Source organism: Prionailurus bengalensis, chromosome D2, assembly GCF_016509475.1.
Source record: "Prionailurus bengalensis isolate Pbe53 chromosome D2, Fcat_Pben_1.1_paternal_pri, whole genome shotgun sequence".
Lineage (NCBI taxonomy): Eukaryota > Metazoa > Chordata > Mammalia > Carnivora > Felidae > Prionailurus > Prionailurus bengalensis.
This window is the reverse complement of record NC_057351.1, coordinates 49170078-49195872: the sequence shown is the minus strand read 5'-3', so window position 1 is coordinate 49195872 and position 25795 is coordinate 49170078. Positions and strand designations below refer to the sequence as shown.

General features: G+C 47.4%; 1 protein-coding gene across 1 annotated transcript; it reads left to right on the top strand.

The window, feature by feature from the left end:
• The first annotated feature begins 12676 nt into the window (after positions 1–12676).
• Positions 12677–17341, top strand: FXYD4 (FXYD domain containing ion transport regulator 4). The gene is made up of 8 exons (XM_043596927.1): positions 12677–13032; positions 14516–14575; positions 15405–15437; positions 15579–15602; positions 16274–16348; positions 16453–16489; positions 16918–16955; positions 17155–17341. The coding sequence occupies exons 2-8, from the start codon at positions 14536–14538 to the stop codon at positions 17172–17174; spliced, it is 267 nt and encodes an 88-aa protein (XP_043452862.1). The 5' UTR covers positions 12677–13032; positions 14516–14535; the 3' UTR covers positions 17175–17341.
• Positions 17342–25795: the final 8454 nt, after the last annotated feature.

Below are 25795 nucleotides of genomic sequence, written 5' to 3'. Positions count from 1 at the left end.
TGTCCCACTGAGGCTGATAAACAGCTGTGAATTTGGAGGGCCCAACAATCTGTCTTGGGCTTCTTCAGTGAAGACCCCTGCCGGGCCGATGAATCGAATTCATCTGCCCCGTGCAGTCTGCTCAGTTCACGGCTTCATCAGTAGAACCAGCACTGCCTCCATGTAGGCACTCACAGGCTCTGGGAGAATTCGGGGTGAGTTAACAGGAGAGGGACATAGAAGATGGGAAATGAGAACTCCCACGTTCAATCCGTTATTCCCCTCGTACATTCCCTACCGCGTGCCACCCCCTGGCCACATTGTTTTCTTCCACAAGCACTTCCACTCCCGCCGCTGTCACTGGCCTGAGGCCTAGATTATGGGACCCGACCTGGATTCTAATTCTGGTCTCATCGATTACCATCTGGCTCTCTGTGCCTCCACTTCCCCGACTAGAGAACAGAACACTGATAGGGTCAACCTCATAGTGCTGTTGTGAGGAGTCAATGAGTTAATGCTGCAAAGTGTGGTATTGAACAGTGCTAAGACCAGGGACTTTGGGGTCAGACTGGCCTTGGCAAATTCACTGCATCAGTCCAGATTTTCATTTCTTGTCTGTAAAATGGGCACAGTAACTCTAAATTCACCCATTGCATCGAATTAAATGTCGTGAGAGACCCTATAGGACCCGAGATGTGAGACTTGGCTATAGTGGCTTTCAAATGTCCTGTCTCCTCAGCTGGGCCTCCTCATCCCTCCACACCACTTAGCCCTACCTCTTCTTCTGCATCCCTCTCCAGAAAGTCTGGCCTGCCCAGCCTACAGCTGCTAGCCTCAGAACATTCCCTCCATTCCTTGTCAAGTCCAAGCTGTCCAAACCACAGCTGCTGGTCTTCCGAATAATCCCTCTATTCCCATTTCAGACACCAGCTGTACCATTCCCATGAAAAACCTGGAAGGCCTTCCTCAAATTACCAGTCCCTTTGCTCCTTCATAGCCTTCTCCTGCCAGTCGTTAACTGTGCTTCATTCCGCTACCTGGGCTCTGCGTCATTCTCTTGTACAACAGAATAGCCAAACAGGCGGCACCGGGTCAACTTTAACAGACCCAATAGTTACCAAGGCAGGTGAAGTTTCCCATGCACACGAGGCCTCACTCCGTTGCTCACTTTTCAGAGGAAACTCCAGTCTGAACTGTGCACTCACTTCTTTTTTTAAGCTTATTTATTTATTTATTTATTTATTTATTTATTTATTTATTTGGGGGTGGGGGGCAGAGAGACACAGAGAAAGAATGGCAAGCAGACTCCAGGCTCAGCACAGAGCCCGACATGGGCTCCGTGAACTGAGCCGAAATCAACAGACCCATGCCTAACCTACTGAGTCACCCAGGTGTCCCTTACTTTTTAAATTATTATCTATTCTAGTATTTTCATTTATGGCTTTACTACATATATAGTCTTGAACTATATAAAAATGGCATTCCTCTACAACTTTTTTCATTCAATACACTGGTTTTTCCCTTAATCCATGACTAAATCACTCATTTCACTGCCGAATAAAGTTCTAACCCACAAAATGCTGTAATTATCTTTCTCTGGTCAATGGTTATTTACACTGTTTCTGGGTTTTCTTCTATCAAATCCAGTCCTGGGGCGCCTAGGTGGCTCAGTCCGTTAAGCAATAGACCCTTGATTTCTGCTCAGGTCACGATCTCAGTTTGTGGGACCAAGCCTCATGTTGGGCTCTGTGCTGACAGTGTGGAGCCTACTTAGGATTCTCTTTCTCTCCCTCTCTCTACCCCTCTCCCCTGCTTACATGCTCTCACTCTCTTTCTCTCTCAAAATAAATAAATAAACACTAAAAACAAAACAGTCCTAGTGGGAACATTTCTGAGCTACTAAAGCTACTGAAACTTAAGCTTAGGGGTCCCACACCCCAGCTTCCCCCATTTCCTGGGGCCTAGGCCTACAGGCAGAAAACCCTCCACCACCAGCCCCCTTGACCCCCACTCATGTCCACCCACGTCCTGACCCCCTCCCCCACACCTCCCATAGCCAGATTCCCACAAAGTTCCAGTATCCCCAATCCTAGCCACTCTGCAGGCTCTGGGATCCACCCTCCTGTCTACAGGTCCCACATCAGGGACTCTTCCTCAAAGTCAGGGCATGCCCACCCATAACTCCCCACTCCAGGGCCTGAGACCCTTACCACACCCAGCTCCACCCACACTTGGGCCTCCTCCCACACCCCAGCCCCCTCTCCAGTTTCTCAGTGTCCCTAACCCCCCACTCCAGGCCCCTCACCCACACAAGCCCAGGCAATCTTGGCCCAGGTCCCAAGCCCCCACTCCAAGTCTGATCCCCCCAAGCTCTGGCCACTACCCTGCTTCCAGCCCTCCTCTAGTGTGTGCCCCCACACCGTGGTCTCCTCCCCACAACGGGACTCCCCCCTCAACACACGCACACCCTGTCCCCCACCCCCCTTAGCCAGACCTCTCTCCCATACACCATCCAGGCTCCACATAGACCCCTTCCTCACTCTCCAAGACCCTCTTCACCCACCTGGTCCCTCCCTCCCCACATATACTCCCAGGGTCCCACACCTCCAGTGTGGTCACCCAGCATCACCAATTCAAAGAATGGTGAAGAGTGGGAAATACACAAGAAAAGGTAACTGGGGCGCCTGGATGGCTCAGTCAGTTAAGCTTCCGACTTCAGCTCAGGTCACGATCACACGGTCTGTGAGTTGGAGTCCAGCATTGGGCTATGAGCCAACAGCTCAGAGCCTGGAGCCTGCTTTGGAGTCTGTGTCTCCCTCTCTCTCTGCCCCTCCGATGCTCATGCTCTGCCTCTCTCTCAAAAATAAACATTAAAAAAAAAAAAGTGAAACACCCTGAAATATGGCTGCTCATGCATAAAAAAACACTCAGTAGAGGGGCGCCTGGGTGGCTCAGTCAGTTAAGCGGCCGACTTCGGCTCAGGTCATGATCTTGCGGTCCGTGAGTTCAAGCCCCAAGTCAGGCTCTGTGCTTACAGCTCAGAGCCTGGGGCCTGTTTCAGATTCTGTGTCTCCCTCTCTCTGACCCTCCCCCATTCATGCTCTGTCTCAAAAATAAATAAACGTTAAAAAAAATTTTTTTTTCATTAAAAAAGAAAAACTCAGTAGAGGTTTTCCCAAATTTGACAGCATCCAAAACTTTTACAAGACATTAGCAATGATACATTGTGAAGCTAGAAGCAAGTTTTCTAAATTTCAGTAAAAATGTTTTTAGAAGAGTGAATTAATCAGGCTAAGAAGGAAGACTTCATTACCTTCCATTCTTTCCCATAGAAATTATTCTAATTTTATATATTCTAATTTAAAATATTTGAAATCACTATCAGATGAAGTAGTGACAAGCTTATGCAGTTAATGTTACCAGTAAAATTCACATTTTGACAATTTTAAAATTTGTTGCATTAAAAATTTTGTGTCACCTTTTCTAAATTTGCAATTGCTCTGCTTTGTCATTCCAAATCAATATAAACTTTCAGGGATGCCTGGCTGGTTCTGTTGGTAGAGCATGCCAGGCTTGATCTCAGGGTCATAGGTTCGAGCCCCACCTTAGGTATACAGACCACTTAAAAATAAAATCTTAAGGGGCAGCTGGGTGGCTCAGTCGGTTGAGCATCCAACTTCAGCTCAGGTGGTGATCTCACGGTTTGTGAGTTTGAGCCCTGCATCGGCTCTGTGCTGACAGCTCAGAGCCTGGAGCCTGCTTTGGAGTCTGTGTCTCTCTCTCTGCCCCTCCCCAGCTCATGCTTTCTCTCTCCCTCTCTCAAAATAAACAAACATTAAAAAAAAATTTTTAATAAAAAGTAAAATCTTAAAGTATATATAAACAAACTTTTGCACAAACATTACGTTAATGGTTTTATGTTCTTTTCCTAGAAAGAACTTCTGGCATTGTGTGAGCTTCAGCTTCCACTTCTGGGATCTGCCTGCGGGGGTCTTCTGGGGCAGGTGTATCTGTTTTCCAAGGGACACACCCAGGGCATCGCTCCTGGGCATCAGGTTTGCACTTCAGTTTTCAGAAGCAGTGTTGTTCTTAAGACAGGTGTACCCCTTTAAAAATGGAACTGAGACCTGTGTACCCCACTGTACCTAGATCTAGAAGCCTAGAAGGTCTCAGTCACCCTGGATGAAAGGGTAGAACACAGCAAACTCCACCCACCTCTAGCAGCAAAACTGGTTCCCCAAGGGCTGTGTGGTGGAGGGGATGGCTTCAGCGCTCACTGTGGAAAATCCCAATGTTGATCATTACAAGTTAATATATTAATATTTTACTAGTTTACAAAGAATTTGAAGGTAATTAATAGCTCTCAAGACTTTACACATCAAACTAACAGGCATTTTACTTTTACATTATAAGCAAAAAGTTAAAACTGCTGCTCAGTTTTTAAAATATGATCTATTTCTCATTGTTTAGTGAACTTTAATTTCTCAATAGTTCTTTTTAGTTTGGTAAACATTGTTTGGAGGTACTTGTTATTCTCTTTTGTAGTCTGATTGGAGTAGAACAAAACACTAAGTGCCTTTGTGTACTGGTGAAACTGCAAAATGTTGCAGGGTTTTTAAATTAGCTAATGCAGTGGAGACAACAAAGACTTTGTCCAGCTTTGACTGCATTTGAATCCAGATTTCAAGCGGTCACAAATTCAATGCTTTCTTCAACTTAACAGACAAGCTTCTAGAAACTACTGACATTCATAGTCAACATTGCTAACAAACACAGAACTAAAACCAGCTTCAGCGCAGACCCTTTCCAATCATAGTGCCTTTGGTCTCTCAAACACACCGAACACGGTTTTTAGTCTTTCAACTTTAACAATGCCAGTAAAAACATTCTTTTATTCTAATACTGCCACATAACTACGTAATTTTCCTTATCAGACACTTATTATAACTTATATAAAGAGATAGATTGTTAAAAAAAAAAACAAAATTCAACCGAGTAAATTTTAACGATCTTATTTATTGGCTTTATTCAGTGATTCATGAGTCTGGCAACATCCCATCTAGCAGAAAGAAAGGAGGTCTGAGATGAAATAAGAGACTTTTATAGGCAAAAGGGAGAGGAAACAAAGAAGTTATACTAGCAAAAAGTGGATTGGCTGTGCCAAGGTCACTTTCCTCTAAGAGAAGGCAGGGGTTATCAGGCAGGTTACCCCTCTACTGCTGATCAGGTAGTTCCTGATTGACTGGTTTAAGATTCCATTTCAGAGTCAAACTGTAATTAAATTAAGTCTAAGTTTGGTGATGTGGCTTAGCAGAAATATCTCCATATGGGGGCCTGTTGTCTTGTTTTAACAAGATAAACAGATTTGATGGAGAGACATTTCTTGGAATGAAAGGCACTGGCTCTAGATAAGAAACCCTTTTTGTAAATTATGCTCTAATCTAAAATCTGGGTATGTTTGACTTCATTGGCTCAGTTTCGCCAGAAAAAAAGTGGCAAAGGAAAATTTATGACTGTGGCATAGAAATGTTTTAAACCTATGTTTCTATCACTGACCAATTCTGACGTACCAGTCTAAGAAAGCTGTCTCTCCTCCCCATCACTCTGTATCTCAGCCACTTTATGTGTCTTCACTACACCTGTCAATCAGTACTTGAAATACTGTACCATCTATTTCTTTTTCCAGCTCACTGCCCTCACTGTGATCCCAGCCACTCAAGGCCAGAGCTTTGCATTGCCTGGTTCAGAACCCCCAGTTCCTGGAAAAGTGCCAAAACTGTAGTGCGATTCAAAATACATGTGGAATTATTAAATAGATATCAAGTAATTATATTAGAGTGAAAATACTTTGAAAGTTGCAAAATCAAATTATTACTTATATTCTTTTCTTTCTTTCTTTTTTTTTTTTTTTTGGTAAACTCTACCCCCAAGGTGGGGCTTGAACTCAGGACCCCCAAGGTCAAGAGTCTCACTACCAACTGATCCAGCCAGGAACCCCTATAACTTATTTTAAAAAGCATGGCATACATAGTACTTGTATAGTGATACCAACTTTTTGACAATTGGCACCCTAGTGAAAATAAAAAGTACACTCACTGATTCAAAATATCTAGGGGTGCCAGGCTAGTTTGGCCTATAGAGTATGTGACTCTTGATCTTGGGGTTGTGAGTTTGAGCCCCACATTGTGTATAGAAATTACTTAAAAAATTTTTTTTAGAGGCAGCTGGGTGACTCAGTTGGCTAAGCGACCAACTCTTGATTTCGACTCAGGTCATCTCACAGTTTCGTGAGTTCGAACCCCACATCGGGCTCTGCACACTGACCATGTGCCTGGGATTCTCTCTCTCCCTGTCTCTGTGCCCCTCCCCTGCTCTCACTCTCTCTTTCTAAAAATAAATTAATTTTAAAAGATAAAAATAAATTAAAAAAACAAATTTAAAAAAATATTTAGACATTATCTGCATAAAAATCACATACATCAAAGAGAAATATATTTTTAAAATAATGTGTACAAGCTCTGTGAACATACCAAAAAAAAACATTGAATTGTACACTTTATTTTAATTTTTTTTTAATGTTTATTTATTTTGAGAGAGAAAGAGACAGAGCATGAGCAGGGGAGAGGCAGAGAGAGGAGACACAGAATCTGAAGCAGGCTCCAGGCTCTGCACTGACAGCAGAGAGCCCGATGAAGGGCTGGAACTCATGAACCATGAGATCATGACCTGAGCCAAAGTCATATGCTTAACCAACTGAGTCACTCAGGCACCCCTTTAATTTTTATTTTAGAGAGAGAGAGAAAACACAAGCAGGGGAGAAAGGCAGAGGGGGAAAGAGAGAGAATCTTAAGCAGACACCCCTAAACTATACACTTTAAATGGGGTAATTGTATGGTAGGTGAATCATTTCTCAACAGAACTGTTATAAAATCATATTAAAACACTAGTGGCACAGAGCCTGCTTGGCTTCTCTCTCTCCCTCTCTCCCTCTGCCCCTCCCCTGGCTCATGTACACACACTCTCTCTCTAAATAAATAAATAATTTTCTAATAAAATAAAATCATATTAGAAATAAATCATGTGCACAGTTTACCGTGGAGAGTGGTGGTTAAAAGCCAGCTCTGGGGCCAAGCAGCCACTTCCAGCTGTGTGGCCCAGAGCTTCACTTAACCATTCACTTCACCTCCTCATCCTGAAATCGGGTGATGAATCCTCTCTAGATAGGCTGTTGTGAGGATGACATGAGCTAACACGTGCAAAGTCCTGGAAAACAGCCTGCCAAGTAGCAAGCACTCGCTTAGGCTGCTCTTGTAGACGAAGCTGCTGTCGGCCAGGGTGAGAGGTGCCTGTGCCCTTTCCTTACGTGCTTAGCGGTAGCCTGTGCGACACGTGGATAAGGGGGTGACCTGAAATACGGAACTCTGAAATAGGTTGTGAGTGTGTGTGTGTGTGTGTGTGTGACAACAGGAAGGTTTATGTTATAAGTTGTTGACTATCGAGTACCCCTGGGAAATGAAGAGGACAGCTGCGAAGTCTGGTTGATTAGAGACACAAGCAGCAGTTGGACAAGGATGCTAAGGGGCCTGTGGACCTGTGGGTGGGAGGAAAGCATTACTGAGCTCTAACAGAAGCCCAATGAAAGGTCAACGAGAATGACGTCGCCTGGCCTCAGTTCGGTGAACCGTTTCCGCTTCTCTCCTTTTGCACAGGTCTTCAGGCTTGTAATTTGCCCTCAGTTTGAAGCGCTCCCCAAGTCCAAGGTCCCCTGGCAGCTTTCTGGCCTCACTTCACGCAGCCCCCCTCCTCCTGCCTGTTCAACAGGCAGCCCTGCTCTTATCTTACCTTACCTGCTCTGGGCTCACCAGCTGTCCTGTCCCTTCACCCCAGCTATCCTTCAGCCTCTAGGGTCCCAGTTACTGAAGACCACGACTGCCGGAAGCCTGTGACCATTATGGGAGCGCGAAAGTATGAATGGATGGACAAAGACACTGCGCGACTTGACCGGAGCGCCGACCTTTACTGGGCTACGAAGAGCACCTCAGTGACTGCGCATGCGTAATAGGAAGGCTCCTTGACAAGCACGCAGTTGAACCGGAGCAGCCAATCCTCGCGAAGAGGCACTGAACCGCTTCCGCTACAAGAAAGCCCCGCCCACACCGCCTGGGCCCTAGCCTCGCAGGCGGCTTCACCCGCGGCCGGGCCGCAACAGCCCTCCTTTAATGCTGATTGGCTGGAAGCCACCGCGGTCCTATTCTGATTGGCTATTTCTCAGTCCTTTGCGTGAAGTGGGAGGGTGGTAATGAATAGCCTCTAGGAAGGAGCTGCCTAGACGCGGAGGAGTCATTTCTGGAGGCCAGACTGGACCTAAGAGAGCCAAGCCTTCACTACACACTCTTCAGGGGAGTGGCTGCCACACACACCCACATATCCCCCTTCGTGAGATCCCCCCCCCCCGCACCGTTTCCTTATCCCCTCTCCCAGAAGGCACTTAGAATCCGCAGCAGAGGGCCCTTCCTGATGCCTCCCCAACTCACAAGTCAGCCAAGGCCTGACTCCTGAAAAGTGAGCCCTCAGACCGCCGCTACCCTTCAGATGGCCGCCCTTGCACTCTTAACACCCGCTAACCTTCTCTCACACAGGCTGTGTTTCTAGCTCCACCCCCTCAGCCCCCATCGTTAAAGGCCTCAGACCAGCACTCTGAACACACATAGGGGAACTTGCTGAAAATGCAGAGAGGGGGGAAGGAGGGTGGGGGGCTCCCGAGGGAGACAGAGCACAGGAAGTGGGTCCGGGTGGGAATTTAGTGTGTATTTCTCAAAGGGAGGAAACATCGGAGACAACTGGAGTAACCTCTCCCCTCATGAATGGGGTCTTTTCCCTACTCTACCAGACCCCCTCGAAATAGACAACCAGCCTGTTGATGTCTGTGACATTCATTCCATCTTGGGAGGCAGGAAAAAACACATTGTGCTCCCGCCATGTGCCGGGCAAGATACCAGCCACTTCCTTTTTATTTTACCTCTGGTCAATCTTAGATAATCCCTGTTTTATTACCTTTTCTCAGTGCAGTGAATGGTTTTGAGGATGCATCTCTGTTTTTCACAGAGCAAGAGTTAGTGCTTGCAGAAGGGGAAAAGCAGTTTGGGACTGTAAGGAGCTGTGGCAGTGATTGACATAAGCAGAGGCGGGACCCTGGGCGTCAGTGCTGATTCTCAGGCAGCCACTCTTGGCAACAGACTTCCCTCCTTTGTAATCCTTTGCAACGCTGACTTCAGAAGGGGAAGAAAGTGTTCAGAGCTGGATCACAGTTTTCTCTCTCTCTCAACTTTAATACCTCCAGGCTGTCATCTGCACCCACCCAACTAAGTGTGGCTCCCCATCACCCACTCCTCTCAGCCTTTCATCACCCAAGGTATGATTTTCCTGGAAGCCTCAGTTGCCTCTTACCCAGCTCTCCCATTTGGTAGATAAGAAATCAGACCCGGGGTGCCTGGGTGGCTCAGTCAGTTGAACGTCTGACTTGGGCTCAGGTCATGAACTCTCAGTTTGTGAGAGTTCAGGTCATGAACTCTCAGTTTGTGAGCTTGAGCCCCACGACAGCCTAGAGCCTGCTTTAGATTGTGTGTCTCCCTCTCTGTTCCTCCCCCACCCCCACCCCACTTGCACTCTCTCTCTCAAAAATAAATACAGGTTAAAAAAATTTTGTTTTGGGGCGCCTGGGTGGCGCAGTCGGTTAAGCGTCCGACCTCAGCCAGGTCACGATCTCGCGGTCCAGGAGTTCAAGCCCCGCGTCGGGCTCTGTGCTGACTGCTCAGAGCCCGGAGCCTGTTTCCGATTCTGTGTCTCCCTCTCTCTCTGCCCCTCCCCCGTTCATGCTCTGTCTCTCTCTGTCCCCAAAATAAATAAACGTTGGAAAAAAAAAAATTAAAAAAAAATTTTTTTGTTTTAATTTAAAAAAAGAAAGAGAAAGAAATCAGACCCAAATGGATGGCTCCAGAGATTCTGATGAGGAATGCATGTCCAAGAATCAGGGCAAGTGGCCAGCCCGCCTTGAAAGTAATTTCCTGAAAACAGCCTTCACTGCCAGTCCAGCCTCTCAGTTGAGAGGGCAACTGTTCATCCTAAACACTCCTAATGAATGAAAAGACAGTTTAGTAAACACTTCTTACCATGCAAAACTTCTGAAGGTTTCAACAGCCAGTTTCATGACCATCCATAAGTGCTGATTTTAAGTCTTAGAAGATAAATTCACTAACCTGGGAACTGACTTTGTACCACTTCCAGCATAGAAGGCATTGCTGCCTGCCACTGAGTGAATGGCCGGCCTTTGAGGTCCCTCAGAGGAGACAGATGTACTTACCACTCAGCCATGGTGCACCTTACACCTACAGTCAGTTTTGGCAAAAGGAAAAGATGAGGTGGTGACTTACCATTGTGCTTGCAGAAGTCACACGGGCAGCTGGGCTCCCTCTCCCTGGTTCTGCCCCAGGCTCAACCTACCCCTCCTTTACCTTGGACTAGTGTCAATACCACCTGGTTCAGGTGAAGTTTTCTTTCTACCTGTTAAAGATGATAAAATCGGGTGCCGGGTGGCTCAGTCGGTTGAGCGGCTGACTTTGGCTCAGGTCATGATCTCGCGGTCCGTGAGTTCGAGCCCCGCGTCAGGCTCTGTGCTGACAGCTCAGAGCCTGGAGCCTGTTTCAGATTCTGTGTCTCCCTCTCTCTGGCCCTCCCCCGTTCATGCTCTGTCTCTCTCTGTCTCAAAAATAAATAAACGTTAAAAAAAAAATAATAATAAAAAATTTTTTTTTTTTTAATTTAAAAAAAAAAAAGATAAAATCTCTGAGTCACCCGGGTGGCTCATTTGGTTAAGTGTCCAGCTCCTGGTTTCGGCTCAGGTCATGATCTCACGGTTTATGGGTTCCAGCACCACATTAGGCTCTACATTAACAGCGTGGAGCCTCCTTTGGATTCTCTCTCCCCCTCTCTCTGCCCCTCCTTGGCTCGCTCTCTCTCAAAATAAATAAATAAGCTTTAAAAAAAAAAAAAAGACGATAATATCTCATGGTGACAGATGGGAGTGCAGGATCCCTGAAGAGGGCAGAAGGTGCAGGGCAGGGCAAAAGTGCTAGGGCCTTTGAAGTGGATCTGAGGTCTTTTTCATACTTCCTGGAGACCTCCCAAAGCAAAAAGGGCACTCGGGACTTCCAAGTGTCCCCTTTTTACAAACGCCTGCTTCGTTTCTGCTTATTCCTCCCTGGAGCCTGACGGGGCAGAAGAACTCAACCGAAGGGTTTGATAGGTTGGGCTGAGAGCTCCACTCTGCTACCAAGGCACAGCGTGACCTTGAACAAGACCTTTCTCTTCTCTGGAATGTGGTTTCTTCACGGGGGTGTCTGTACTGATGACCCCCTTCCTCTTATGCTGCAGATGTCTCAGTGTGTATATCAGGGCCATTCACGGCTATAGTTACAGTGAACTGAGCAGCACAATCAGATGTCATCATCACCACAAACATTCAGAGTAGGCGCGGTCATGGTTCCTACTTTATGGATGAATAAATAGGCAGGAAGAGGGGAAATTAGCTGTTCCAGTGCACACAGCAACTAACTAACAGAGCCTGGATTTGACTCCAAAGTATGTGCAATTAGTGGTTCTTCTGAATCTTGAGGTTAACAAACTTTCCTCATGCCAGACCTAGGAGGCATTCACTCCACAAATACATATTGAGGGCAGGACCTACACCCCGAACCTTGAAGAGAAGTCCTGTCATTAACTCCACTTTAGAAGAAAGGAAACAGACTCAGGATGATGAAGGAGCTACCTCAGCTCACCCATTGAGCAAATGGCAGGCTGGGCAGCAACTCTAGCTCTTCCTGGCCCCAGAGCCCCTGGACTTGAACTCTGTAGAAACTGAAACTTGAAGACAGGGAGCACCATGGAAGGTTTTCATGAGGAGGTGTAATGTTCACACCAGGAATATCCTCCCTCTTCCTCCCCGCCCTGCCTTTCAAGGCTTTGTTTTCCCCCTTGACCTCCAGCACTGGGAGCCTCTGGTGGCTTCTTGTCCTCATTGATTCAATAATTCAATCAAAATCTATTTATTGGTGTCTATGACTGGCCATGGGGATTAAGGGAGGCAACAGTCCTGCCTTCAGCTGATCACCATCCAGTGGTAAAAGCAGCAAACACAGAGGAACTGGGGAGGAGGGAGAGCAGAATAGGGCCAAGGGCACAGGCCAAAAGCATGTGGTGGGGTGAGGGGCGAAAGAGGAGTTTGGCCAGCACCACATGAGGCAGATATGGGGGTGCACAGAGGGAAGCAGCCCATTCTTCAGCCTGAGCTGACAGTCTTCCTCCTGGTACCATCCCTCCTCCCATACTCCACGGAGTAGGCAGGAAACCACCCTAGGCCAGGAGGGTTTCTAATCCCAGCCATCAGTTTCCCTGGAATAAATGGGTGTCAGGGCCTGGTCAGAGGGTGGGCGATCCTGAAGGGTGCCACCAGCCCCAGCCCTCCCACTCAATAAACATCCAGTCCAGGGAAGAGCAATGGGACCATTGAGCAAATGGAGCCTCAGGCCAGTCCCTGACTCCTAGTTGATCTGATTACACCCCACACAGAAGTCCTGGAACCTCCACTGCTGACACAAGAACCCAGAAACATCCTGTGTCCCAGCCCCCTCTGGACCCCTCTTTTAGGATCTAGGTGAGCTAAAGAAGCTACAAGTCCACCTTCTGCTCAGGAGAAAGGTCTGAGACCCGGCCCATCCCTCTCCCACCACCACCTTAGCCTCTGATGGCCCTGGGGCCCCTAGGAGTTCAGCTCTGCATGGGGTGTGGCAGGACAAGGTGTCTCCAGAGCACGAGGAGGGGGGGGTGGGGGTGGTGGAGAAGGAGCTACAGCAATCTCAAGGAATCTGACTAGTTCCCTCCTGCCTGATGGCATTGTTGCCCTGGGCGGAGTTGCTGGGTTTAAAGAGCCGGAACCCACCTGGATCCAACACAGCCCCAGCAGCCTCTCCAAACCTGCCTTTTGCACCTGGCTCGCAGGTAAGCAAGTGTCTGCTAGGATTTCAGGGCTGCTAAGCAGAAGGGTGGGGGAAGAAGGGTGAGGGTGGAGGAGGTACCTGTCTGAGGAAGGGGTGGCAGGTGCCTGGGTATCATCAGTAATAGGATGCATGTTTGAGGGTTTTGAGGATTGGAGGCTACTTGCTCTACGACCACCATCATATGGACCGTGGGTTAGGGTTAGGGGCTGGAGGAAACAGAAGCCAGCCTTTGGCTAAGGAGTATGTAAAGTGGAGTTGCAACCCTCATTATTGAGGAATCCCAGGGTGGTGAGGGGGGGACGAGTCCAAAGGAGGGCTAGCTGCAGAGACTGTTAAAAGCCGACAAATTCCCATGTCCAGAAGCTGCACATTAATAGTCCTCCCGTCCAGGACAAAAGGACCTATGTATGTATGCATGTATTTATGTATCAAATTGGCTTTATTAAGCGATTCACGAATCAGGCAACATTCCACCTAGCAAGTAAAGGGCTATGTATTTGTTTATCGTAACACACATTTCATTCCTTACTATGTGCTAGGCATTATTCTTAGGCTTCACATATAGTAACTCATTTAATTCAATCATAACCTTTTGCAGTTACTATTAATTATCCTCGTTTTACAGGACACTGAAGCGCAGAGTGGTTAAGTAACCCACTGAGTCACACAGCTGATCAGTGGTTTTGAGGGGATTAGAGTTCCAGCCCTTTGGGCTCAGCAGATCACAACAAGGGCTTCAGTTTGCAACAGCTGACAATCCCTATGCTTGCCTGCAGCTAACAACATGCAGAAAGCTGGAAGGGGTCTTATCTCAAGGAAACAGCCACCCTCTGAACTAGTAAATAGGAACATGCATAGTTCTCACCCCAAGGAGAAAGAAAAAAGGAGTAATGATCCTTCCATCTGTCAGTTTCCTGTCAATAGCAGTCTGTACTCAGAGTGGAATTTGGGGCCGCCTTGGAACAAGATTCCTGGCTGGGGCTGAGGTGGGTGGCTCTCACCTGCCTCCACCACCACCTTTCGCCTGCTCAGCTGCTCCCTTCTCTGCTGCTCAGCCCAGGGTGGCCCTTTGCAGAGACTATCTTGGAATTCATCCTGATAGTGCCTGAGGCCCAGACCTTTGGGAAAAATAGCTCAGGGTGCCTTCGCCTTTTGAGTGGGGGTTAGGAAGGCAGGCACCAAAACCTGAGTTAGCACAGTAGCTCTGCTTCTCTGACCGAGAGTCAGGCATCTGATTAAAGACTTTAACGAAGACTTTAACAAACCACTTACTACGTGCAAGCACTGTTGTAAATACTTAACTAGTAGTAGCTCAATATATGTCACTCCACTAGTCATTACTACTAGAAATTGGTAACTTTCCCCAAACCACCTCATAAGCCAAGTGCACCCTTGGGATTTGTGCCCTGGTTCTTTGCCTCAGGGACTGTGAGCCTCTGGCAGGTCAGGGCTATCTGACCCCAGCCTGTCCCCCTCCCCTGCAGCCCTGCCCTGAAGCTGTATCATGAAGAGAGTGACCCGGGCCCTTCTCCTCACATTGGCAGGTGAGTCCCCCCTGCCCCCAGAAGTGAACCTGCTTCCACTCACCCTCCCACCAAGGCAGTGAAAGCGAGGGCAGCATCTCCCAAAGCGGGGGGGGGGGGGGCCTGATGTCGAACAAATGTGTTTTCGTTTAAACCATCAATTTAAAGAGCGGCACTAAGGAAATAATAATACAGTTAAGAAGTGGATATTGCAAAATTGTCCTACGTGACTGAACTTTGGAAAACGGTAACCATCTGTTGGCATAAAGAGAGAAGCATTTCCTGGGGCGCCTGGTAGCTCAGTCAGTTAAGTGTCCGACTTCGGCTCAGGTCATGATCTCACGGTTCATAGGTTTGAGCCCTGCATTGGGCTTTGCAATGACGATGGTGAGCCTGCTTGGGATTCTCCCTCTCCCTGTGTCCCTCCCCCACTCACACACTCTCTCTCAAAATAAACAAATAAACTTTAAAAAGAGAGAGAGAGAAGCTTTCCCTATTCCCTAACAGGGCATTGGCCAGAGTCTGTGTAGGAAGCTTCTCAGAAGAGGGTAAAAAGATACCAACACACCATCCCATTTCATATGCAAGAAAGGCTAGCAGGAAGCAAGAGAAATAGCAGGAAGGGTGAGCTGGGGAGGGGGGGCATGGCTATGGGGTGAGAGATAAAATCCCAGGGTTGTATGGGGCTGGGAAAGGTGTGAAGAAGGAAGGGAACTGGTGACTCCAGGGTCCCCCCTACCCATGAGGCTGGTTCTCATCTTTGCCCTTCTGGGCTGAGGTCCTGCCTGCTGATTCATTTTGAGACCAGTGTCACGAATTAATACAGATCCCTCTGCTTTTTCCCACCCAGGCCTGCCTGCCTTGGAAGCCAATGATCTGGTCGGTGAGTGAGGCCCCAATCTGCCCTGCTCCTGCTGCCCCACATTTTCCCTCTAAGACTCCACATGCTGCCTCCTGGTTCTGGTCCTTATTCTTTCTTCTTTTTTTTTTTTTTTTTTTTTTTCCTTTTCCCCCTTTCCCACAGATAAAGACAGTCCCTTCTATTATGGTAAGAGCTGATATCCCTCACCCCCACCCCGCACCCCTACCCTACCTTTGCCTATCCTGGCTGGACCTCTTTGCTAGAGCTTAGTGAGGGCTGATGAGGGAAGAGCAGCAAGATGGGGCTGGGACTGGGGATTGCAGAGTCAGCATGGTCTATGAAAAGAGTGAAAGGCCAACATGCAACATGATCTTTGGGAGAACTTCATTCCAGCAAGGAGGGAAGGTGCCCACAGGATATTTAGGAAGATTTGTGGGGGAGGGGCTGGAGGCTCTTGGGTCCCCAGGTATCTCACCTGATCCTCCCCTTACTCTCTCACTTGCCGCCTTCCCCAGCACCTGGCTCTTTGCCCTACAGCCCCCCTCTTCCTTGGCCTGGTTTCCTCTTCCTTGGCCTGGCACTGTCCTCTAGTATCCCTACACACTCATCTCCCCCCTAGCTTCAGCTCAAGTGCCACCTTTCAGAAAAGCCTTCCTTCTTTTTCTGTGCCCTTCTGCTTATGTTTTTCCCCTAGTGCTGTTGCCACCAGATATTATACGGTGTATCTATTTACTGACTTGTCTTTCTTGTTGCCTGGAATGCAAGTGCATTTGTACAAGCAGGTGATGATAAATATCTTTTGAATGAGTGAGTGGAGTGGAGCCAGGCTGGTGCCAGCTCACCCTCTGCTCCCCCAGACTGGGAAAGCCTGCAGCTGGGTGGGATGATTGTTGGAGGGCTCCTGTGCATCGCTGGAATCTTGATAGCCCTGAGTGAGTGGTGGGCTGGCAGGCAGGGCATGGGGCGGGAGGCGGGGGGGGGGGGCATGGCCCAGGCTCCCCAGGTTCTTTGCATTGACCATCTCGTCCTCTCCCAGGTGGAAAATGCAAATGCAAGTACAATAAGAAGCACAGGTGAGATAGGGCCCCTGTTGTATGCACCTGGAGCTAAGCACACCTATTTTGGGGTAAAGTTCTGCAATTCAGAGGAAGAGGAGAGCCTCTTGGCTGCCCCCTGGGCTTGCAGTGGGATTTGTTATTCACAGATAATCAGCCCCAAAGCTCCCCCAAATAGGGAGAGAGCTATAACCCTTGGTATTGTTTTGTTTTTTTTTAAAGTTTATTTTATTTATGTTGAGAGAGAGACAGAGACAGAGGGCACTTGCGCGCATGCTCAAGCGGGGGAGGGGCAAAGAGAGAGGATTGAAAACAGGTTTGGAGCTGTGAGCACAAAGCCCCACAAAGCCCTGGGGAGGGGGCACCAGGAGTCTTGATGCGGGATAAGGACAGAAGTTTGGGGCGGGGAGGGGGGGAGATACTAATTTCATGTGTCCCTTTCTCAGCCCCTTACCTGAGAGAGCCACTCCACTCATCACTCCAGGTGAGACGGGCTTCTCTGGCTTCTTCGAGAGGCTTCCAGGCACTCAGGGAGGGTGGCCATAGTATTTGAGTTGTTAAATGTTATGCCATGTGTAAGGCAGGACTGTCCTGAGCCAGCCCAGCCTTGGGGTCTCCGGAGGCTGAGGGGGTTGTCTTGTAGTGACCAGGTCTATGAGGACTTCACCCCATTCTCTCCTCAGGCTCTGCCAGTACCTGCTGAGCACAGGACCAGCTTTGTGGCACTTTCCGTACCAGCTCCCATGCTGTTCCCTCCCCCCTTGGGGCCCTTACATGATGGCCTTTCTCTCCAAAGCTGGGCCCTTCAGCTCCTGTCTGATCAGGACACTGTCTAAAGCTTATTTCTAAATTAAACTGTCTCACTCCTCCCTCCAGTGGTCTTGTGACTTTCTGTGGGTCTGGTTGGGAACAGGCAGGCTGGGCAGGGACTCTCACATCTTGCTCAGGAATGTTCAGGCCCTTCAAGTGGCTGGTGGGTAGGGGGTCCAGTGGATTGCTAAGGTTTCCTATGGCCGCATGTCTGTCCTAAGGTCGACTCCCCACATGCCCTCCACTTTGAAAACCTCCTGATAATTGATCCCTTGCCTCATCCATGCACTGTGCAAGATACCTCAGTGTTCTATCAAAAGATCTTACAATTCCCACACCTTGCCTAGAGACCCTAGAAGTCCCAGTGAGCCAGGTACCCATGACATCCTCTAACCTAGAATGACCCCCGGGGGCTCGCCCTCCACTAAGGTGCCACCTCACTCAGTGAATACTGTCTATCATTCACACCACTCAGGAAATGAAGCAATTCTTTTGTTGATTCACCCCAGTAAAACCCAATATAACCCTCAGACCAACCCACAGACCCTCTGCCCACCCTAGGTACTATCCTCTAGGACCCTACTATGAGCCACATCCCAAGGAGCCCTGCATAGTGCACAAATCTAGGTCCCCCAGTATGTCCAAGTCCACTCCTGGAACACCTCACTTGAAAGGTCCCTACATGTGCAGAGTGGGGCTGGGGAAATGTCTCTCCCACCTCAGTAGCCATCTGTCCTGCTGCCTCATCCTTCATGCCAACCTCCATAGCCCAGGATGGAAGGAGTCAGGTGCACTCAGTCCAGCCCTCCCTGCATAGGCCCTGGGGTGGAGGCAGGCCCAGCAGCAGAGATCTGCCCTGTCCCAGCCAAACAGTGGTGCACAGTCTGGATCTGGGGTGATGGGACAGCCATGTTGGTGCATCTTGGTGTTGCTTCAAGCCAGCTCTCTCTAATGGTGCACTGCTCCAAACCCTCCCTCCACTTCTTAAGGGTGGTGTGGGTCCTGTGGAAAGTATGTGTCCTAGAATTCAGGCCCCTGACTTGTAGACTTGGGTTAGGAGGCTATAGCAGGGGAGTCTGAAAGCTGAGGACCCTATCTTCTGGTTGGCGGCCCATCCCAGACCCTGAGGTCTAAAAATGAGATTCATAGATCTGCTTAGGGCCCTTGAAACAGGATATATAAGGAGGTAGAGGTAGGGGAGAGTTCCAAGGCTTGCCCAGAGCTGCAGCAAGAACTTCAAGAACCTGAGTGAGACCCAAGACACCTGGTTGAAAGTGCAGCCACTGTCTGAGTGACCAAGGGCAGCAGGGAGCCATGGAGGTTGGCGGCCGTGCCAAGCTCATCACCGCCAGGACCCATCCTATAAGGCCCTTAACGTCCCAGGATTCTGAGCCTATGCATGCTGTGAAGGAGTTACAAGTGTGTTTCAGCGGCTGGAATGCGTGGGCACCAATGGGTGAGGTGTTCGGGTTAAGAGGTGACATTTGAGCTGAATCCTCAAAGGTGAATGATTAGAGGCATGAGCCGCACAAACATCTCTCCTGGTGGAGAGATCAGCATGTGCAATCGACCTTTTGCAAAGACCAGAGGCAAGTCAGTATGACTGGAACCTGTGCGATGAGATCAAAGAGGAAGGAGGCAGTTGCGGCCACTACTGGCAGAAACACCGTCCCCTCCTGAGTGCGGGACGTGGGAACAGGAGGAAGGCTGAGAGCACAGGGCACGCAGCCCAACACAGGGCAGCAGCCGCAAGCACCACACAGTCAGAGCCTCAGAAGGTGGCTTCCAAACTCGCTCTGCAGCCCTGGGGAGTGGGGTGCAGGTCCCTGTCCTTGGACATGTAGGATGCTGGTGTGCGTGGATTGCATTTGAGAAGCTAAAAATGAGCTCCACCAGGAAAGCAAAGTCTGTGGCTGTTGGTGGGGCTAGAGTGGCAGACATGGAAGCCACGTGGTCAAAATGCCACCTTCTGAGTGAGGGAAAACTGCTTTCTTTTTGTTTTTAAGTTTATTTAAGTAATCTCTACACCAGGGTGCCTGGGTGGCTCAGTCTGTTAAGCCTGTGATTCTTTATTTCAGCTCAGGTCATGATCTCACAGTTCCTGGGTTGGAGCCCCACATAGGGCTCTGCACTGACAGTGAGCAGCTGGCTTGGGATTCTCTCTCTACCTCTCTCTCTTTGCCCCTCCCCCCCAAAAGTAAATAAATAAACTTAAAAAATAATCTCTACACCCAATGTGGGGCTCGAACTCATGACTGGAAATCAAGAGTTGCCTGCTTCTCTGGCTGAGCCAATCAGGTACCGCCCCCACCCCCCTTCCAACTGCTTTCTTCCTGAAACAGTTAGGTCTTTACCATCACGAGCCTAAGAAGCTCTGCTGTTGGAAATCCTACTAGTAAGAAGGAAACCCCACCCTTGCCTGGGGGACTTAAATCACTTTTTTTGGGGGGGGGGGGGAGTTTATTTACTATTTTTTTAGTATTCTCTACACCCGACGTGGAGCTTGAACTCACCACTGGGGGATCAAGAATAGCATGCTCTACTGACTGACCAGCCAGGTGCCATGGGACCTAAGTCACTTTGACTGGATATTCAGGGATTCCAACCTGGGCGCCCGCTCCGGTAAAGGGTTTCTGGACACGACGACATTCCACATCCATCATAACATTTTAGTTTCCTGGCTCCACTTGGCAGCGGACCCCAGTCCCAGTCCTGCTTTGCTCTCAACCTGCCAAACACGGCTTTATTGCAATTTCAGCTGAACAAGTTGCACACTTCCCTCAAGTCCTATAAGCAAGCACTCTGGGGTGAGGGACTCCACAACCCCTACACCTCCAATATGTGGGACTCCTTCAGTGCCCAGCATAGTGAGCCTGACTTTGTCCAATTACAGGTGGGTACCTGGTGGTTTAGGCTGCTTCTGCCTGACCAAGGCTGGGGCAAGGGGCAAGGGGGCAAGGCTCATGGAGGACGTCGGGGGGTCTGGCTTAATTATGGGTAGAAGTCAGGGAGTGTGATAGGGATGGTAATGGGGAATAAGTTAGCCTGTGTGTTAGACAGCTGGGCCCTGGAGTTGGGCTGTGGATTCCCATGAAACACAAGTCCAGTCCCCACCTCCTCACCTCACCCCCACCCCCAGTCGGAAGAGGGAAAGGTAGCCATGGAATGAGAGGGGTCTCTGCTCAGGGTTCCTGTGTGAAATCTCTCCCGGTGCCTCAGAGACCCCTTCCCTGGGCCCAGTGCTCCTTGGAGGGGTGTGACTTTAGTCCCAATTCCCTTCCTTTTGCCCTCTTCTCCCAGAGGAGGAGCTGCCCAGAGAACCAGAGATAGCAAAAGATAATTTCTATGTAATTGAATACTTAGTATGTGAAGGGCATTGTTAACAAACATTTCACACCTTAACTCAATTTGTATCATTCCATCTGTGCAGAGGAGGAAACCAAGGCTCTCAGAGGTTCTCACAGGCCATCTTGCTCCTGAGCTATTTCTGAAGGACTGGACTACCCTGCCTTTCTGGTATTTATCACTATCTGGGAGAAAAGCCAGTGACTGTGCCTGCTTCGGGACTATATATATCTCTCCCCATTGTATGTATATATGTATGTATATGTACTTTTAATGTTAAGTGCTATGTCCAATGTGGTGACTACTTGACTACTTGACAAGAGTTACATGTTCTGGTCTTCTAGCTGGCTAAGTCAGAAAAGCAGGAGGGTCTTGATCTTGGGGTCATGAATTTGAAGCTGGGTATAGAGATTACTTAATTAAAAAAAAGAAATTGCATGCTCTACTGAGTGAGCCAGCCAGGTACCCCCTCCCCATTTTTAAATTTAAATAATCTTATTCTTTTTCTAATTGCAAACATCTTTTATGCTTGTAACAGAAAACTTGAACATTACAGAGATAATGAGTAAATCAATTTTTAACCCAACACCCAGAAATAATCAAGGTAAACGTTTGATAATTCTATTAACTCTGTTATATATAAATACTGTTCTCTCTCTCTCTCTCCCTCTCACACACACACACACACACACACACACACACACACACACATCTCATTACTTTGTATTGCTGCGTAGTAGTCTGAGGGAGAGCTTTTCAAGTAAGGGCCTATTAATGAGAAAAAGTTGTTTTATTCTAAGACTAGTAACTTAAACACTGTAATATTTGTTTCCCAGAATGTACAACAGCATCTAACTCTCAACTTTTTAATTTTTAAGCAATCTCTACATCCAATGTGGGGCTCAAACTTACAACCCTGAGATCAAGAGTGCTCTACTGACTGAGAGCACTCACTCTACTGAGTAGTTCATACTCTGACTGAGCCGGCCAGGCACCACTTACCCTCAATTTTTGTGTAAAATGCTGTAAAACCCAGGAGAAGAAGTAAGGACCAACAGCTAACATGAGGGAGTGACTGACTAAGTTCTATGCCCGGCTCTGTAGAGGGATTTATCACTCAAGTCTCAACCCAGCCAGAGGAATATTCTAACGGGAAGATTAGAGCAATTCTGCTCAAAATGTACCAGGGATACCCTGTTTACTTTACAGAAAAATCCCCTTTTTTTTTGTTTAAAAGTTTTTAAATGTTTTTATTTTTGAGAGAGCGTGAGCGAGTGCACAAGCAGGGGAGGAGCAGAGAGAGAGGGAGGCAGAGGACCCAAAGTGGGCTCTGTGCTGACAGCAGTTAATCCAATGCAGGGCTCGAACTCAGGAACCGTGAGATCATGACCTGGACCAAAGTCAGATGCTTAACCAACTGAGCCACCCAGGCACCCCAGAAAAGCCCCCTTAACATGGCCCATAGGCCCTACTTTTGACCCCAGTCCCTACCAACATTCCATCCTCACCCACTGTCCTTTCCTACACTCGCCCTGCTTCCTAGGTACTGTATTGTCTGAACACCTGTTGTCTGCAACCTCAGCCTTAAGGCACTGCACTCCTCCCTCTGCTGGCCATTTTCCCAATTGCCCAGCATCCCTGCATCACCACCAATGAACTCCCCTCCTTTAGGCCCTTTTTGGAGGCCTCCTGGCCACCCTACAACTGCACCACCACCATTTGTCCTCATTACTGATTGCTGCTGCTTCTTTGTACTCAGCCCTAATTCATATACTATTTATGTTTTATTGATTTATTTGCTATGGTCTCCCACCCCTACCAGAGTGTAAATTCAAATTGGTGCCTACAGAATTTTCTGAGTTTGGGTCACAGATTTGGCTCTTCTCAAGTTATCATTTTATGGTTTCCACTGAGTACATATTGGCCATTTTGAGCTTTTTGTGTTCTCAGGGTAATTTTTAAAAGTCTGGCTGCATGCCTGCCACCAATCCCCTCTTAAATGATAATAGCACATGGGTCTTGTAATTATCCTATGCCTCCAATATATGTACACAATATCTAAACCCTATCAAAAATATCCAGGCATAAAAAAACAAAGGACGCCAGACAACATAAACACAGAAAAAGAAGATGCAGATATTAGACTGATCAGACCATGACTTTAAACTGTGACTGGTATGTTCAAAGAGAGATGGTATATGGAGAGTCTCAGAAGAAAACAGAATGGATGCATTGTGGGGTAAGCCGTGTGTACTTCAAAAAGGCACGCTCAGGTTTTAACCCCCAGGACCTGAGACTATGACCTTATTTGGAAATAGGGTTTCTGCAGATACAATCATTTTAAGATGCGGTCATACTTGATTAGGGTGGGCCCTAATTCAAGGACTTATAAAGAAGAAAATTTGGACACAGGTAGAAGGCTATGTGACAAGAGAAGCATAGATAGGAATGATGCAGCTGCAAACCAAGGAACGCCAAGTTTTCTGGCAACCATGGAAGCTAGAAAGAGGCATGGAAGGATTCTTCCTTGCAACTACAGAGGAAGCATGACCTTGCCAACACCTTGATTGTGACTTCTCATCTCCAGAGCTGTGAACAAATTAAATTTTTTGCATTATGTAAAAAAAATCAAATTTTAGAACTAAAAAGGTTTTTTTTTTTTTTTAAGTTTATTTACTTATGATCTCTACACCCAACACAGGGCTTGAACTCAACCCCAGGATCAAGAGTCGCACACTCCACCAACTAAGCCAGTCAGGTGCCTCAGAATTAAAAGTTCTTAACTGGAGTTAAGAACATAACTGATGCTTAACAAGTTAGGCTTAGCTGCAGAGAAAGAGTGAATTGGGAGATAGATAATAAGGAATATCAAGATAATGTAAGGAGAGAAATGCATTAAATAATTTAAAACTCAACATTTACTAATGATTAAAAAATGTACATATACTAAACCTGAAGCAAATGGAAATTCTCCTAATTTAAATTTTTGAATGTTTATTCATTTTTGAGAGACAGAGAGACAGAGCACAAGCCAGGGAGGGACAGAGGAGAGAGGGAGACAGAATCCGAAGCAGGCTCCAGGCTCTGAGCTGTTAGCACAGAGCCCAACACATGGCTCAAACCCATGAACCGTGAGATCATGACCTGAGCTGAAGTCGGACGCTTAACCGACTGAGCCACCCAGGAGCCCCAAATTCTCTTAATAAAGGGTATGAGACCAAAAAAACAATCTTTATCTTAAGGATTTTTTTTTAAGTAATCTCTACACCCAACGTGGGGCTTGAATTTATAACCCCAAGAGTCACATGCTCCACTGACTGAGCCAGCCAGGTGCCCTGACAATATTTTAAGGGAGAAATAACAAAAGCTTTCTCTCTGAAACTGGGAATAAAACAAGGATGTCCTCTCACTCCACTTTGTTCAGCATCACGTTTCTTCAACGTTTATTTATTTTTGGGACAGAGAGAGACAGAGCATGAACGGAGGAGGGGCAGAGAGAGAGGGAGACACAGAATCGGAAACAGGCTCCAGGCTCTGAGCCATCAGCCCAGAGCCCGACGCGGGGCTCGAACTCCCGGACCGCGAGATCGTGACCTGGCTGAAGTCGGACGCTTAACCGACTGCGCCACCCAGGCGCCCCTAGCATCACGTTTCTAATGATAAAAGACAAACTTTGATCTAAGAGCAGGCCACAGGCAAAAAAAGAATAAAGTACATAGGGATTAGGAAAAAAAACAAAACAGAACACAACTATCATTGTTTGCAAACACCATTTTTTTACATAGAAAATCTACATTTAAACCTGCATTGATAAGTAAATTTATTGAATTCAGCAAGGCCACACTCAATATAAAAATCCACAGTATTTCTTGGGGCACTTAGGGCACATGGATGACTCAATCGGTAGAGCATGCAACTTTTGATCTTGGGGTTGTGAGTTCAAACCCCACGTTGGGTGTAGAGTTTGCTTTAAAAAAAAAAAAAATCCATAGTATTTTTTTTTTTTTAGTCCTAAGAAGTCCCAGCAACAAGCTAAGCAAATCAGAGATACCATGTAAAATATAATACTGGAAGCAAATCTAATGGAGTATGTGCAAGAAGCTTTACACAAAAACTAAAAACAAAACTGAGATGCCTTAAAAGAACCTTATGATTTGATGCCTCTGCCAACACCACAGAGCATGGGTGGCGGTTAATGCAGAGTGAGCGTTTGGAACAGTAAATAGCTCTGATATAGGGGCACGGCCTTGATTCATAACACTCAGGGTCTGAGCTGGGATTGTTCATTGAGACTTGTCAAGAGACACCACACAAAACCATTTATGAACACAGATACCTCGATCCTGGGGCCTACTCTGTCCTCTGTGGCAGATGGCAGGGCAGCTTGCAGGACCCCTGCAGCCTTTTGGTCACCTAATAATTGGGTAGGAGCAGTATTTTCATGTAATGAAATAAATCCAAAATCCAAAATGTCTTCCCAAAAATTATGTCTTTTAGTGATGAAGTGTCTTGACCTTTACTTTGGAGGAAGAAATGTCCCAGATCCGCCCAAAGCCAAAAGTTAGCAAACACTTCCTGTAAAGTCTCAGATTGTACATACATGAGGCTTTGTGAGCCACATGGTCTCAAATCAAACTGCCCACCTCTCTGTCAATGTAGCACAAGAGCAGCCACAGACAAAACAAACGGACATAGCTGTGTACCAATAAAACATTTACAAAGAACTGGTAGCAGGCCAGATGTGGCCCCAGGACCCTAGTTTTGCCTATCCCTGCCCAAGACTATCTGACTTCAAAAAACTTCCATGATGTGGCAGAGCCCTGAATTCTTCCTCCCTTTAGCACACAGAATTCTGCTTCCTCCCCCAACAAACACAATGAAGATGTCATTAATACAGTGGAGCACGGCAAGGTGATCAATGTCTCTCCAGATTCTACTATGTAACAGAGAGCAGGAGAGTTACCACAGCCCTGGAGAAGTCAGGGAATGTGTTCTGTTATGAGGTTAAAATTTTTAATCTCCTCCTTGATGCTGATTAAAGGAAATATATTCATTAGGTCAGGAGTTCTCAAGTGCTGGAGACTTGATTTATACTGGCAAGGGCACCTCATTAAGCACTGAATTGTGCTGAGATAACTTGGTTAATTTCCTGGTCATCCACTATCCTCT

Excerpts from the sequence above, each read along its gene's own strand:
- FXYD4 (XM_043596927.1), top strand. The coding sequence starts at position 14,536 with ATGAAGAGAGTGACCCGGGCCCTTCTCCTCACATTGGCAG. Across the intron at positions 15,438-15,578 it reads GGAAGCCAATGATCTGGTCG|ATAAAGACAGTCCCTTCTAT; the intron begins GTGAGTGAGGCC and ends CCTTTCCCACAG. Across the intron at positions 15,603-16,273 it reads AGACAGTCCCTTCTATTATG|ACTGGGAAAGCCTGCAGCTG; the intron begins GTAAGAGCTGAT and ends CTGCTCCCCCAG.